A 15,954-nucleotide genomic window follows, 5' to 3' on the forward strand; every position below is an offset into this window, starting at 1 on the left:
AGCTTTTAACCAAGTTGGTATGCTACTTCCTTATCAAAAACACACCCAGAGTGTTTTGGCTTCATTCACGCAGTTCTCAGCAATCATCCTAAATCCTGCTTTCTGAGCAGCCGCTCTGCCCTTTCCTGGAAAACAGCTGACCTGTGACACATAGTGTCAAGCAGGAAGAGCCCGACGTCTGTAATGTAATGCCTTATGGTCTGATTTTAATTTACAAAACAGCTTTTTCATTTTTTCTGTTGCAAGAAATAAAAAATAATAATAATAAAAAAAGGAAGTGCCCGTGGTGCTTTCTCCATGTCATGTTTGCACTGAAAGTTGTGAAGAAGGAGCTCTTTCTAACCTACTCTGGACACGCCTGTTCTTTTTTTTTTACCTAACGATAACGTTGGCGTTGGCTACGAGAGGTGCAGGACTATTCTCAACCTTCCTAAAGAAGAGGCCACTCACCAGGCAACTATCAGCCAAAATAGTTTTTGTCTGTGACTGTCGCTTGACCAACCTTCGCCAGAATCAAAGTGGATTAACTTTTATAATCAACGCGAGTCTCATAATGTAAACACCCGATGGAGCGGCCTGGACAGAGCGGTGAGTCAATCAAAACACGTGTTAGCTTCTGTGTGTTTGCCATTTATAAAGCTGCGTTGCAGATGTCAACTCCTTATAACTGCATTGTTAAGTAACTTCACTTATTGCTTTTATTGCTGTGTATTTATATTTCTTTTACTGCTAATTTTGCATGGGTGGACTAGCTCGGGGAGAGGGGGCGGAGTTAACTGAATCGAAGCGTCGTGTCTTCCGGGTTTGAAAAATACCCCCAGAAAATACTACTCACAAAAAATAGTGCTCCATAGTGGTAGAGGTACAATATGTCATACAAATGCCTATAGTTTACTTTGGGATCGGATCGATTGGAAACGATCTACTGAATAATATACCAGTGAATCACCCGAAAAGTTAAAACACTCTGGGGGAGCTTTTTGGAGCCTTTTATTTGACCCTGATCCCGGCCCTTCCAGTAATGTACAAATGCATACAAAAAAACAACACGTCTTATCTGCAGTCTAGTCTAGCACTTCCTGATCCCATCACCGTGGCTTACAGCGTCCCCCCATCTGTCTTTTTAAACTCAATAATCACAAAAATGTTCAGAATGTGGCTTATTGTAAAAGGTCAAATCGATAACATGCGTTGTGTAGATTAATTATCATGTTTTCCTGTCGCGTGCACTGAGGTTACATAAGTCTGCATGTTTCCAATAACGCAGCCTCCTCCGTCCCGGACCTGCAGCTCGTCTCGACGTGTCACACAACTGCCGTACGGTTCCTCAGATGGCCAGGTTGTTCGAATTATGCAAAGGCTTAAAATAGGAAGAGCAGAGACGGGAGTGCGCCGTGGCACATTCCGAACAGCTGAGCACAATCGCGCTGTGGTACGAGCCGCGGTTCTGGACGACAGCTCCACGCCTGGACCCACTCACTGCACAGAGGAACAAAACCTCCGGCAACAACAGCCATGATGTTGTGGGGTGATGAGAGCTGTGTCGGAAAAGTGCTGACATACAGGGTACACACAAGGGCCCTGTTTCAATCAAAGTGCAGAAACTTCAACATCATCCTTCTCCAGATCTTCAGCTGTGGTCCAGATTACCTGAATGGCCAACGAGCCGATTGTACATGTTTTTTGACAAAAGTGGATCATCTGGAGTACAAAATAATGTGTGCTCAAACGCATGGATAATCCCTTTTCAGCTCCCGCTACTTTGTCTGCGTCCTCACCACTGGTGCGTTGAGCTAGAGATGCCCCGATCCAGCTTTTTTGCTTCCGATAGCGATACTGGGGGTTTGAGTATCTACAGATATCCGATACCAAGAGACTTTCTTAACCTCTGAACCCCCGCCTTAACTCAAGTGCATTTTCTCCAGTTCAGCTTTACCCATGTTTTGATGCTACAAAAACAATCATTGAAATCGTGACAAAAACGTGGTAGTAATGTGGAAAAAATGCAAAAAAAATATCACAACATATGACCAAATGTGACAAAAAAGCATGAGTGTTGTAGGTCTGAGCTTTCAAATGTGGCGTTACACTGGCCTATAGGCTCTAAGCTCCAGTCGAGAAGCTTCTAGATTTGGATAAACCTGGAGAAAATGTGCTCGGATAAAGTGGGGGTTATAAGTGGTATAAAGTGAAAAAGGGAATTGTGTTTCCATTGTGAGATCAATAAAGTCTTGTCTTTTCTTGCAAACGAGATGTTCCATATCAATTGTCAATCATATCTATTAATAAACTGTAATGGAAAAACATCAAATAAGAATCACTGTCGTATTTTTGACACTAAATATCCTTGACACAGGCTATTAGGTTACGTTCATACAAACAACGCACATAAAGTGATCATTACTACTTGTACTTTACAAATGTATCAGTTATTCATAAACTAAATATTACACACTCCAACATTAGCCAATTTAGTTTTATTTTCTACTTTAGCGTCATTTTGATTAAAAGTACATTTGCGGGCGTTAAAACTAACTCAGGGGTTGAATTCATCAGGTTCAGAACTTCGAAATGAGAGTCCATATTAAAGCAGTACTAAGTAACTTGTTTACTTTAATAAATCCTTTCCGTAGTCCCTTTGGGGGTAATACAAGTGTTAATGGGATGATTGGGAGGTCTTTCCTCTCCCCCTGGTGTCTATGGCCAGAAAACCATGCTTGCAACTTCTCTGCACCGGGTCGGAGCCACCAATACACACTAATGGAATCATGAAGAAGAAGCTAACAGGCTAACAGGCAAAGCTAACTGTGGGCTAGCACCACTTAAACAGCATTTACAGCCAAGTTTCAGTGAAAAAAACTATCTTCAGTGTGTAATTGGATGTACAATATCCCTCTCTCCCTTTGTTTTTTTCTGTCAGAGTAGTATTTACTCTCACGGACAATTAATGAGTAAAAAAAAAAACACAACATGCTACGACACCTGCAGTGGCGCTTATGGCCTCTAGAGGTATGAGTTACTTAGTGCTGCTTTAAGTTGGTTTTAGTTGGTTTTAGTTGTGTTTTTACAATGTTTAGAGCTAAAACAGGTTCATTAAAGGATATTTGGATGTGGTATTTTTCCAGGATCGGCTCCAAAATCAGTATCAGATCGGTACATAACTAGTTCGGGCGGCTCATGTGCCAGTGTTGCCGTGTGTAGGTGATTTTACATCAAAAAGCACTTTTCTCTGAAGAAATTAACAACAGGATGATGCTGATATAACATCAAATATGCTACAAACTACACACAGGTTTCTTGTTAACGTTGTAATTGTTAAATCCTTTGCTGTAATTGGAACAAGCAATCGCGTTTGAACCCATCAGCAGCAAATCCTTCTGTAAAAAGTCACAAACGATTTCAACGGGAGCCTCTCCAGATTGAGGCTTCTCGTGGCGTTTGAGAGCTCACAAACACACGAGAAGCTGTTTGAAAACCAAACCACCAGAAGCTTGGATCAAATGGGCCAATCACAAGGCAGCTCTGCCGTGAGAAAGCGGGTGTATAATTTGCACTTTTATTGATACTAATTAACAACGCGGCAACGACGGAAAAACACGAGGTATGCAGCTACAGAGCTACAAAACTAAACATTTAATGGATTTGTGGTTTGTTGTTTTGAGAATAGGCTGTGATGGCCTAAAACGAAGTGATCCAATCAACAAATGCTGCATCAAAAGTTCGTCCTTTCCCCCAAATAATTTAAAGTGACATCCCGTAACATTTCACTCGATAAAATAGACGCATTTATGTTGTTACATATTTTCGCAGTTGAAAAATACCGATAAAATAACTGTGAGCGGCTCATCTCTCCGAAGACCTAGACTTTCCCCTTTTACATTGGTAACTGTGAAATCAATCTGGTTTATATCAAATTACTGTTACTCTTCAAATACATCAATAAAGTTAAACTGTTGTAGTGACTTCCTTAGTTCGCAGTGCACATTTTGAGAAGCATTTACATTTGAGAAAAGTCAATAAACTCCAAATCTAAAATAGGAATCACACGCATGTAAAGTCCGTTCTCTGCAGCCTTTGTGATTTGGTGATTGCGACCTGTTGACTTGCAATTTCATTACATTGGGATTAATCTGCCTTTAGAACGAGTTTATGAAAACACATTTCTTCAGTTATAATTGATCATGATCTAAAATTGGAAGTCGCAGATTAAAAATATCAGAGTGAAATTATCAAAAGCAATAGCGATATTATATAAATCCACATATAATTTAAGCAAAGAGAGCTTAATTCTTATATATAACTCATTAATCATGCCATATATCACTTATTGTTTAGAAATTTGGGGAAATACCTATAAATCAAACACACACAAAAAATCACCCTACAAAAAAAGGCAATAAGACTCATCACATTCTCAACTTACAACCAACCAACCAACCCATTCCCTATTCATAAACCTGCAAACATTGAAATTCTATGATTTAGTAGACTTGTATACAATAACAATGATGCTCAAAGTAAAAACTAAACTTGTGTGCCCTCTCTCTTTCACCTCAAGAGAATGTATAAAAGTATTATACTTGAAAAATACCTTAATTCTGTTTACTAGTTTGTTTAAGACTGTGTCAACTTACTTAAAAAAAAAAAATCCTTTTGAATGTCTGATGTTTTGTTAGAAAGTTAACCAAAACAGGTGCTATAAGTTTAAAAAAAACAAAGGTAGGCGAAATAAGCATTAGCTTCAGCCTATACCTTTTTGGTCATTTTGTGTTATGCTATGAAGAAGTATACTTAACTGAATGTAAATCTTTTGTGCATAATTAATTAATTAATTAATAAACTGAAACTGAGACTGAATCTCGCCTGTGTAAATGAGTTTCATGTTTCCATCCTTTGTGTCTGGAAGCATCTCAGTGTTCAGACCAGTGTGTTTTCAATTCGCTGGTTTCCTGTTTTCCACACGTCCATCACAGCTCCAGTGAGTGCTGCCATCGCACATTGTTTCAGAGATGTTCCTCCCACAGCAAGAGGGGAGCCATCAGGAGGGACATCAAGACTGAACATTGTCCAAACAATATGGAAATGTAGCCTTTGATGGTTGCAATTTCGACAAATTGCGATCGGGCTGTGATCAGTCGTGCAGCTGCACACTTAAAAAAGGGCTTCCGTGAGAAAACAAGCCCAGCCTCAGCCCTCCCCTTATGGTGGGTGTGGGTGCCCAGGGTGTCAACAGCAGTATGCCCTCGCTGAACCTCCCGTATGTGGGTAAATGTAAGACCCACTCTAGTGGAGAAACCACTTCCAGTTCACCAACGTGTTTTTTCCCCCCACATCTGTCCACAACTGCAGCTCACTTTAATGCTGCGCGTGTTCTTTTTCGATTTCCCTTGGATGTTGGGAAGAGAAACAAGCCGACTTGAACCCCACCATAGCTCCATAAGACTCCATAAGACTCTTGGTAAAAAAGGATTTCTATGTGGCTTTGGGACTCATCCAAGCTGCTTAATAGCCTGGTTCCAAAGAGTTTTTCTTCCTCTAAAAATTGTTATGACCCATGTGACAATGCTGAGGTATGTGTCATATGTTTAACCACGCTGGATTTTGTATATTAGAAATAAAAAGTGGAAGCCTAAATCTATGATTGACATGCTGTGGAGCTCTGTGGAGGCTTGTAGCCGGTCCGCCCGCCCTGTGAGGGCGGGGCTGCCCACCTTTATGCCCTTTAAAGGAAACAGCCATGTTAATATGTTTGAAAGAGGAATCATTTTTGTCAATGACATTATCAATGAGAACGGTAAGATCATGGAGTATGATGCATTCAGAACTACTTATGGCGATGCCTGTTCCAGCTTTTCATTTAATCAACTAACAGGAGTAATTGGAAAAAAATGGAAGCAAGTAATTAATTATGGAACTACTAAATTATCTGTCTGTAAACCTCCAATAAGAAACTCTAGTTGGCAAAAAGGAACAAAAATAAATAGAAAAATATACAATTTTTATTTAATAAAGAAATCTCTGAAGGCTGCCCCATATAGCACATGTGGAAAATGGGAGGACTACTTTGACTCCCCGTTGCCATGGGACGCAATATGCAAATTAATCTACAAAACTACTATCGATGTGCAAAATCGTTACTTTCAAATTAAAATTATTTATAACTTCTTACCCACGGGTAAAATGTTAAAACTGTGGAATATGATAGAATCAGATGTTTGTCGTTTTTGTGGTCACGAGTCCGAATCTACCCTGCATTTGTTTTGGTATTGTCATATTGTGTCTTTGTTTTGGGTAGAAGTTGAAAAAATGTGTTTAAGGATTGGTTTGTTTATGAAGCTTGATGTGGTTTCTGTTACATTAGGAGAATTCTTTGACTGTCATAATTTAGTTAATTTAATGATTGTACTCGGTAAAAGGTTTATTTTTAAGGCCAAAAATAGATATTCACTTAATATTACTTTCTTTAAAACATTTATTCAGAATTTCGTAACTTTAGAAAAGTATAATGGTTGAAACAGATAATGATGCCAAAAAACACAAAAGTAGATGGGATGGTCTCAAATGCTTATTTTGAAAGTGTAATTTTGATTAGATTATATGAAATCTGTTGTTTTCCTAATTTGAGTGTATATAAATGAAAGTGTGTGTTGCTGAGCCCGACCTGGACATGATCTGGACTGAACCTGGTTTTAAGAACCCTATAGACCTGGTCTGGTGAAGATAATGTCCTATATTTAAAAAAAATATATATAAAATAAATAAATAAATAAATAAATAAAATAAAAAATAGCAAAAATAAAATAGACAAAAAAAGTACCTAAAATAAAATTAAAACAATTATGCATGAATTTGTAGTTAATGAAAATGGTGCTGTCAATGGACCAGCAACACACACAGTTCCTGTGCCACGAACTTTGTTTCTTTACTGACTGCAGTGATGTATACTGTGGGAGCCTGAGTACTGTACTGTAGGTAACAGCCCTTTTGTGTGAATGAGTGTGAATGAGTGAGAATGAGTGTAAATGGGGGTGGAGGGAGGGAGGGAGGGTTTTTTGGGTTGGTGCACTACCTATAAGTGTATCTTGTGCTTTTATGTTGAATAAATAATAAAAAAAACAATAAAAAAAACAGCCATGTTAACTTCACAAACCAATCGGGATCATTACTAAGAGTGGGGCTGAAAGGAAGACTGGATATCTCATCATCTATGGTTCAGAGATATCCTGTAAAGCCGTTATCAAGGTGAAGGCCTCCTGCCTCTCCCTGTACTTCTGTTTATATTATGTCTTTGAGTAATGTTGTGTGTAATGTTCAAAGATTACAAAAAAGTAGTGTAAAAAAGTATAATAACAACATAAGCTCACATCTGAACTGGATTTGAAGCGGATCATGTTTCCATACCAAAGTAAATTTGAACCAAAAGGCAAAGGGTACTTGGTATCAGATGGTATCTGTTATTCACATGTCACGGATGAAAAGATTTGAGTGTTTATTACTTTTGGTATTTAGAGTATGTAAAGGCCGGATTTTATTCTCCAATGGTTTTTATTCATCCTATCTCAAAAAAATGTAGAGGGCCACATTACTGCTGCAAAAGTGTTTGGTCAGCCAGTCCTCATTCAGTATTTTCTGAGTTTGATGACACATAAATTATCGCAATATTTTATTTCCATACATTGTGCATGCCTTAAAAAGCAATCTCTTCTCTTTGAATGTTGGATTTTTTTGGTGTCGAAAGGACCTAAAGTGTGCGGTTAGAGTGCATTTGGCTGCTCCCTGTCTTCCTGATGGCTGCCCACATTGTCACGTACCTCGCACACTTCACTCAGACCTGGTCACAACAGTCCGTGCTCCCGGAGCTTTATGTAATAGTGCAGATAATAGCACTCCAGTGAGGACTAATGGCACTCTGCTCTGAGGAGGGAACAAAGCGCCTGTCACTCCGAGCGCCTGGCATCGCCCCCTCCTACTCTCCCTCCTCTCTTTTCTTTTTCAATCAAACACCAAAAACGCTCCACGAATTTATAATTACTCAAATACTAAAGCTAAGCAACAAATAGGCAAATTCAACAACAAATGCTTTTCACATTGCGAGAATATTATCACAATATGTTGTAAAAGATTCAGGTTTTAACACAGTGCAATCCATTACATTCAAAAATTGTAAGCAATTTGTTTGGGTCAAGACAAATACTAAATAACTAAAGGTATAATTGGATAAAAATTGGACAAATCATCACTAAAATCAAACTTTCTTTGCAGAGTAGCGGGACATTCCAGCTCAATAATAAACAATATATGTATGTAATTGCCCAATCCCCATTATTTTTGCACTTTCAGTGATTTCAATGAGGCAAATATCATGATAATATCAGTAATCACAATTATTTTAACCAAGATAATCGTGACCCCAAATTTCATTATCGTCCCATCCCTACTTGACATCACAACTTTCTAAAGAGCTTGTTGGTACAGACGGCATCGTGCCATAAGAGGGGGCGTGGCCTAGCTGAGGGGAAAGAAGCTTGATGTGGGGATCACAATTTTACACTATTTTTAGATGCAGCTTATAAACATATTAAGCAAATGCAAATAGAGTCAAGTCGAAATCAGGTCTTTTTACAAAAAAAGTGGAGGTTCACAAGATCAAAATTTCATACTTTTTAGCCATAAGGGGTCAGTGCACACACGGTTTTATGCAGTTTTAGCCTCTATATGTGCAAAATATACTCTGAAATCATCATATATACAGTTTATCAGCAGAAAAAAGTTGGTTTGTACTTAAAGGGACTGTATTAAAAATGTTAAAATTATGCATTTTCTTACCCCTACATGTTCCAGCGATGTCCTAATGTGTAGAGTTCAGACCTGTTCACCACAACTGCCTCTAAAATCCTGCACTGTCACTCTTCGGGTCCGAAGTGTCGTCATGCACAAGCTTAATGTAGAAGGTGCAGTTACACGTATGACCTGAGGTGGCAGTAGTGAGCATAAAATGGCCAACTTGCATCTAGCCCCTTTAAGTTTTAAGGTGAATTATGCAACTTTTTATGTGAAAAAAGGCGATATTTGACCTTGTAGTGACCCAGTGGCTGTATGAGTGTTCAGCATGGTGCCTTTACTTTTGATCACGGTGGTCTCTACAACACTCCAGGATCAATAGTTTGGAAGGTTTTCTGGTGAGAAGGTCCGACAGCAGTGAAAACGTTCCACACAATTGATCCCGGAGCATATTAGAGACCACTGTGATTGAGAGTAAAGGCACCATGTAAACCACTCATGCAGCCACTGGGTCCCTACAAGGTTAAATGCCCACAAATATTGCCTTTTTTCACATAAAAAATTGCCTAATGCACCTCTAAGTTGGAAAAAATATTCATAATTCAGCATTTGTTATAGCAGTTTTGGAGTAATTGGTGAAAGAGTAGTTCTTTTCCTCTCTTTGTTTTCCTCCTCTGGTTGCTTCAAGCATGACCATATATACGGCTGAATCCAGAGATGCCGTCTGTATCTATAGCCAAACATGAGGTTTAAAAACATTAGCTCCTCTACCAAATGTTTTATTTAGATAATCTACTGCAAAAATAATGTAATTCCCTGTATCTGGCTGAGCACATTTGGAATCACTTTGACAGTTTAGTTGCCCCTGTGGCACAGCAGCAGCACATATTTATTCATTGTCCGCAAAGTGGCTTTAGACAATGCTCACTGGTGGCATTTCAATTGCAGTAATAGGCACAATCAGGCTTGTCACCCCCTGTAATGTTGGGCGGTGGGAGGACAGTGTGGGGCCCACCTCATGCGGCAGATGAAGGAGCGGCGGGAGCCCATGCACATCCTCATGGACGACTGCTGGCCCTCCTTCTTCACCGTCCCAGTCTTCAGGTCCAGGATCCGGCCTGCACACACAGAGAACACAGATTTAGAAGGAGCCGTGTCAGAAAATCTCTTTTGACCGACAGCAAAGGGCTGCACGGAAACCTTAATGTTCTCAATGTCGTCACAGGAAGAGCAAAGCAACAAAGGAAGATCTAGGAGTGACAATGCATGATTAAATCGGAGAATGGTCACTATCAATCGGCAAAGGCTGTTATTACGCAGTTGATACAAAACACAGTCGTCACTAATCCAACAGTTTAGGCCTATGCTTAGCAAAATGTGGAACTGAATCTTAACAACAGACAATACAATAGCATAAATCAGTGTTGAGCAGAACGATATCATTACGTTGACCCACCTTTTTATTAATGAAAATGTAACAATGACGAGTTAAAAATAGCTAGCATGACGATAGGGCTGTGTAATTAATCGAAATTAGGATTACACTATGTGAAGAAGAAAAAAAACATACTGGTACTAAAAAAAAGACTTTCCGTTTTCATTTACAGCGTGGTTTACAGCTCGATAAAGACACTCTGAGCTCAAGAACAGCTCAATCAGAACCAATATAAGTTTAAAAATGACACAAAATGTGTCCAGGAGGTAAAGAACGAAGTGCTGACTGATGCAGTAGAAGAAGTAGAAGAAGCAGCTAAGGCTTTATCCAAATCTAAAGCTTCTGGAGCTTATAGACTCTAGGCCACAGGGTTAACCCTGATTTGAAAGGTAATTCCTACAAAACTGATATTTTTCCGTGCGTTGGTGCCGTGTTGTTTGTCACCTTTTTATTTATCTAACTTTTTGGTTGCTTTTTTCTTGCGTTTTCATCACATTTTTGCCACTTTTAAGGGGCTAGACACAAGTTTGCCATTTTATACCCACTACTGCCACCTCAGGCAATACGTGTAACTTCACCTTCTATAACAAGCTCATATTGGGCTCATTCTACACATTAGGACATGGCTGGAACACCAAAGGGGAGGAAAATACTTTTAGTTTTAACATTTTTAGACGTATAGTTCCTTTAAGGTTGTTTTTGTGGCTTTTTTGTTGAACTTCAATCTTTTTTGTTCATTTTTTTTTGTCTTCCTTTTCTTCTTTTTATTGTCGCTATTTTGAAGAAGCTTTTAGATTTGGGTAAAGCCAAACTGGAGAAAATGTGCTTGGTTCAGGTGGGGGTTAAGAGGTTAACCCCGAGGATTACTGTGTGTATGCAGTGTGAATGCAGTGAAATACTTCTCCATGTCTGCCTTTGACAATGGAATATCATAAAAAAGTCGATTTTGCATGATGTGTCCAATTTAAAAAAAAGAAAGTGTACTTTTCCACCACTGACAACCTTAAACACTTGTCCTCCTCCTGAAGCCTCTGACAGCTGTGCCGCTGTTCTCTCAGGTTAAAGGTGACGGACACATGTGGCCTGATGTTTGCCTCATCATGCTCATGTACAGAACATGCGGAGCAGGTGGACGACACAAACATTCTCAGTGTGACTTCCTGAGGCTCTCACTGTCCTCACATGTCTGAGGGGCATCACATCCAAATCGCTCCAGATGTGAAGTCAGCCACAACAAGGACAGAGCTTTACTTTTATCAAGGCTGAACAAAGTCTCGTACGGCAGAGGTAGATTTAACACAGCGTCTCAAATGAGTTCAAGATATTGGATTTTGTTACATGAGGAAAAGATACTACTAGTCAGATATTACAATAGTAAAACTTGCTTAGTCAAAATATCCCTCAAGTGAAAGTATTCACCGTTCAAAGTAAAGGGTCCACATAATTTTAAATAAGTATTTGTGATTAAACAAAAACATGAAGATTGTGCCCAAGTTAATCACCTGTACGGCAACAGGACAGGAGGAAACATCTTGTTCTGAGTTATTGGCATTGACAGTACGATAGCACAGCACCGCCTAGTGTTCTGGAGTGTGCATTAAAAGGCATTAATGGGCATGTGCATTAATGGGCCAACTTTGTCTTTATACTTTGGGAGCTTTAGTAGAGATGTAGCAGAGTAGAAAGTACTATGTTTCTTTCAAATGTAGTGGAGTAAAAGTGTTAGCTTCTCAACACACATACTATTCAAGTAAAGTACAGATCCTCAAAAAATCTACTTACGTACTGTACTTTTACTTTGTTTCTGACCACCAAAGAAGAAGAAGAAGAAGAAGGAGGATGAGGAGGAGGAGGAAGGAGAAGGAGAAGAAGAAGGAGGAAGAGAAAGAAGAAGAAGGATGAGGAGGAAGAAGGAGAAGGAGGAGGAGGAAGAGTAAGAAGGAGAAGGAGGAGGAGTAGAAGAAGAAGCAGAAAAAGAAGAAGAAGAAGAAGGAGGAGGACGAGGAGAAGAAGAAGGAGGAGAAGAAGAAGGATGTGGAGGAGGAGGAGAAGAAGCAGAAGAAGAAGAAAGAGGAGGAGGAGTAGAAGAAGAAGAAGAAGAGGCAGAAGAAGAAGGAGAAGAAGAAGAAGGAGGAGGAGGATACGAAGCAGAAGAAGAAGAAGAGGAAGAAGAAGAAGAGGAAGAAGAAGAGGAGGAGGAGAAGAAGAAGAAGCAGAAGAAGCGGGAGGAAGAAGAAGAAGAAGGAGGAGGAGAAGAAGAAGGAGGTGGAGGAGGAGTAGAAGAAGAAGCAGAAGAAGAAAGAGGAGGAGGAGGAGAAGAAGAAGAAGCAGAAGAAGAAGGAGTAAAAGTAGAGAATTATAACTAAGTTCTATAATTCTTTTGTTGCGTTGTTGCTACTTTTCTGTCACATTTTTAAAATGGTTTTGTCACGCTTTAGTGTGTTTTTGTACCTTTTTTTTTTATTTATTTATTCCGGCACATTTTTGTCACTCTTTTGCCATTTTTATTAAAGCCAAGCTGGAGAAAATGTGCTTGGTTCATGTGGGGGTTAAGAGGTTAAATTACATAGGTTCCCTTAGAGTTTTTTCTTGATGAATAAGACAAAGCCACCAATGGATTGAACTTATCAGTCAAAAACAAGACTCTTAGGTCCAAACCTTGAACATAACTCATGGCTTGCACACAGTTCCCCAAACAAACACATCCGTATCACTTATCTTACTTTGATAGTTAGAAAATGCAAACAAAGCAGTTTCACAACAAAGCAGTTTCACAGCAAAGGTTAATCCAAGCTGTGCGAGTGGGTTGAAAAGAAAGGAGCATGCGAAGATGATGGAAAAATGTATGTGTCAAAACAGAAAAACTGCATTATACTTTTGTAGCGCGGAGAACCCACATTGATTGATCTCAAGCAAGAACAGCGAAGACACGGTGACATTTTGAAGCTGAAATGCAGTAAACTGTCATCTCATATTGCAAATTTGACTTCCATCAGCTGCGATGGACACAGATAAAAGTACATTTTAGTGGCAAAAAACAAGCTTCTAATAAAAGTGAGTGATGTGCTCTGTGTTCTGGCGGCGGCGTCTTCAGATGTGAGTGTGAGAGTGTGAGGGGGGGGCGATGTTTTCCTCCAGTGGAATGTGCACATCGGAGTTTTTCTGCACCACACTGATGGGAAGCAGCCTCTTTAGCGTGATAATGTTGAGCTCGGCACCGGCAGCTGACGGCACGCGGCCCTCTCCGCACTCCCCACGCATTCTTTACAGCCCCGATAAACACGCTCTGCTCCGTCCGAGAAATCCAGCCGTCACAAATGTTTTCACTGCGTCAGAAAGTCCGAGACAAACAAGCGTCTGTGACACCGTGTTATTCGGCCTGGTGATCTGAAGATCACTCTGGGTAAAGAGTTTTGTGGTCAATAAACACGCGAGTAGAGTCGTTTTATATTGAGATACTACACAATTACCGGTAAGTGCATTTGAATTGAAATAGCTTTTATATAAGAAAGTTGCAAAGATTGATAATGTCCTCTGAAAACAACAAGTAATCTGTCTATACATAAGATTTAACCATGTATAAAACGAGTCACAGAAGGAATAAGCTAATCAATATCTAATAGAGTTTAGCTGGAATCACACAATGGAAAAGAACCTGAGCAACCATCCACTGTGAGTTTATTGAGTAGTTCCTGACGCTGCTGTGTATGACACAATACTGCCCTCTAGTGTATACAGAGAGGATGAGAGGCCTTTTGGATGAAGTACAGGAATAAAGCAGGTTTCCAAGCAGTTCAGACATATAATACCTATATATTCTTTGTACACAGTGAAGCTCAGAAGAGGCAACTATCTACATATGACAGAGCAGAGTGAGCTGAGGTTTATCACTTTCAATTTTTGCCATCAAAACACCCCCAAAATATGTATTTCATTGATTTAAAGGCCCTACACCTGACTTTTAATTTTGTTGTAGTTTAACAATATTAGTTCTGTCCTCCAGTAGCACATTGTAAATTCAGATAATTGTGGGGGAAATGCTACGCAACCAAGTATTTGAATCAGTTTAATCACTTTCATGAGCTTGCAGGCTTTTCTAGCATCATTGTGACAGTGACCCTAAAACTGAACATTGAAAGGTGGCCCACAAACTCATCCCTTTAAAAATTGAGAAAGTTAGTAATATGTTCGGAAATTTGGAATTGATTTTGGGTCACAGCTCACAATTCAATTTACTCACTTCCTCTTTCATTGTTCATAAAGAGCCTTTAAATCAATATTTCAGGATTTTTGACATAGGGCCTCATTTCCTAGTTATCCAGAGTGTTGTTGATTTATGGAGATGTATTTTTATTTATTTATGCAGTTCTTATATTTGAAGAGTTTAGTGGCGCTAGGCTAGTGCATGTCTATGGTAACTAGTAGCCTGCATTAAAAACAGTCTGACCCAAGCACAGTGCACCTGAGGCAAATCACTTATAACGGCAGACTAACCATATAAATGTCTGTGTCGATAGAACAATTATAACCATAATTATATTTGAGCAGCATCAGCTTCGTGGTTGCAAGCTACGCAGAGGAGGACTGATCTGCTAGAAAATAGTCCCTCAAAATGCTGTGATTCATGTGATGCGAGGACAGGTATATTTCAAAAACATAGACATTTATATTGGTAGTCTGGTGTTATAAGTGATTTGCCTCAGGTGCACTAGGCTACTAGTTACCATAGACATGCACTAGCCTAGCACTAAGAAATAAAGAAAGAAAATATACAGTATATCCAGAAATCAGCAACACCCTGGATAACTAGGAACTGAGGCCCTATGTCAAAAATCCTGAAATATCCCTTTGAGGCCCTAAACCTGATATGTTTTTATTTTATTACATTCATTGTGTCTTCTTGAGTAATACACTTTTTGGTTTCTTTTTAAAAGACACTAGGTTGAAACAAACAAAAGCTGTTCAATTACCAGGCGTGGCCACACTGACATAAGCTAATGCTTATGTCAGTGTGGCCACGCCTGGGAAGAACAACATCCCAATAAGAGACGCATCATGCACGTCGGGAGACGCCTCTGACGAAGACGGAAGTAGTTCCTTGTCTGTCGAAACGCGTAAGGTAATTAAACAGCTCTTGTTTGTTTCAACCTAGTGTCTTTTAAAAAGAAACCAAAAAGTTTATCTGATATGTTTTTGTTTGTTTACGAACAATGAAAAGAGGGAGTGAATTGTAAGACAAGAGAAAATGAATTTTCATCCAGATTCTTAACAGGGATGAGTTTATTGGCACATTTCACAGGTTTCAGGGTCACTTTTTAGGGTCACTGTGAACCGTCGCTAACAGTTTCAGTAAGCTTGTGAACAGAGGTGCTGAGGCTGAGTTGTGAGCACCTGTCATGGAGTTCTCCGAGGTGCTGAGCTGCTCCCTCAGCTTGTCCACGTCGTCGGGGTGGACCTGCTCGTACAGCGTGCTCCCGAACCACTCGGCCTGCGGATGGTTCAGGACGGGCGTCACCGAGTCGGACACGTAGATGACTCTGCCGGTCTCCGCCGCCACCACGAACAGAAAGCCGTCCGCCGCCTCCAGGATGAGGTGCTTCAGCTCCTGCACACATCCAGACAGGGGTGTTAATACTGTTTTTATACCCTTTTAGCTTTACATGGGATTGACAGATTCTGTTTTCTCTGTGAATATTACACTCCTAAAACGATTTTGTTGAATTTGATTGATTTCTGCG

The 15,954-nt window shown here is 39.8% G+C and overlaps 1 protein-coding gene across 1 annotated transcript in view; it reads right to left on the reverse strand.

The window, feature by feature from the left end:
* The window catches only part of arnt2 (aryl-hydrocarbon receptor nuclear translocator 2), a 59,353-nt gene that overhangs the window by 24,124 nt on the left and 19,275 nt on the right, over positions 1 to 15,954 (reverse strand). The window contains exons 5-6 of the mRNA XM_079554707.1: positions 15,608 to 15,821; positions 9,797 to 9,899 (exon numbers count right to left, since the gene is read on the reverse strand). Coding sequence (XP_079410833.1) covers positions 9,797 to 9,899; positions 15,608 to 15,821 — 317 coding nt within the window. The remainder of the gene's footprint in view (positions 1 to 9,796; positions 9,900 to 15,607; positions 15,822 to 15,954) is intronic.

This window comes from Gobius niger, assembly GCF_951799975.1.
Source record: "Gobius niger genome assembly, chromosome: 4".
NCBI classification, from domain to species: domain Eukaryota; kingdom Metazoa; phylum Chordata; class Actinopteri; order Gobiiformes; family Gobiidae; genus Gobius; species Gobius niger.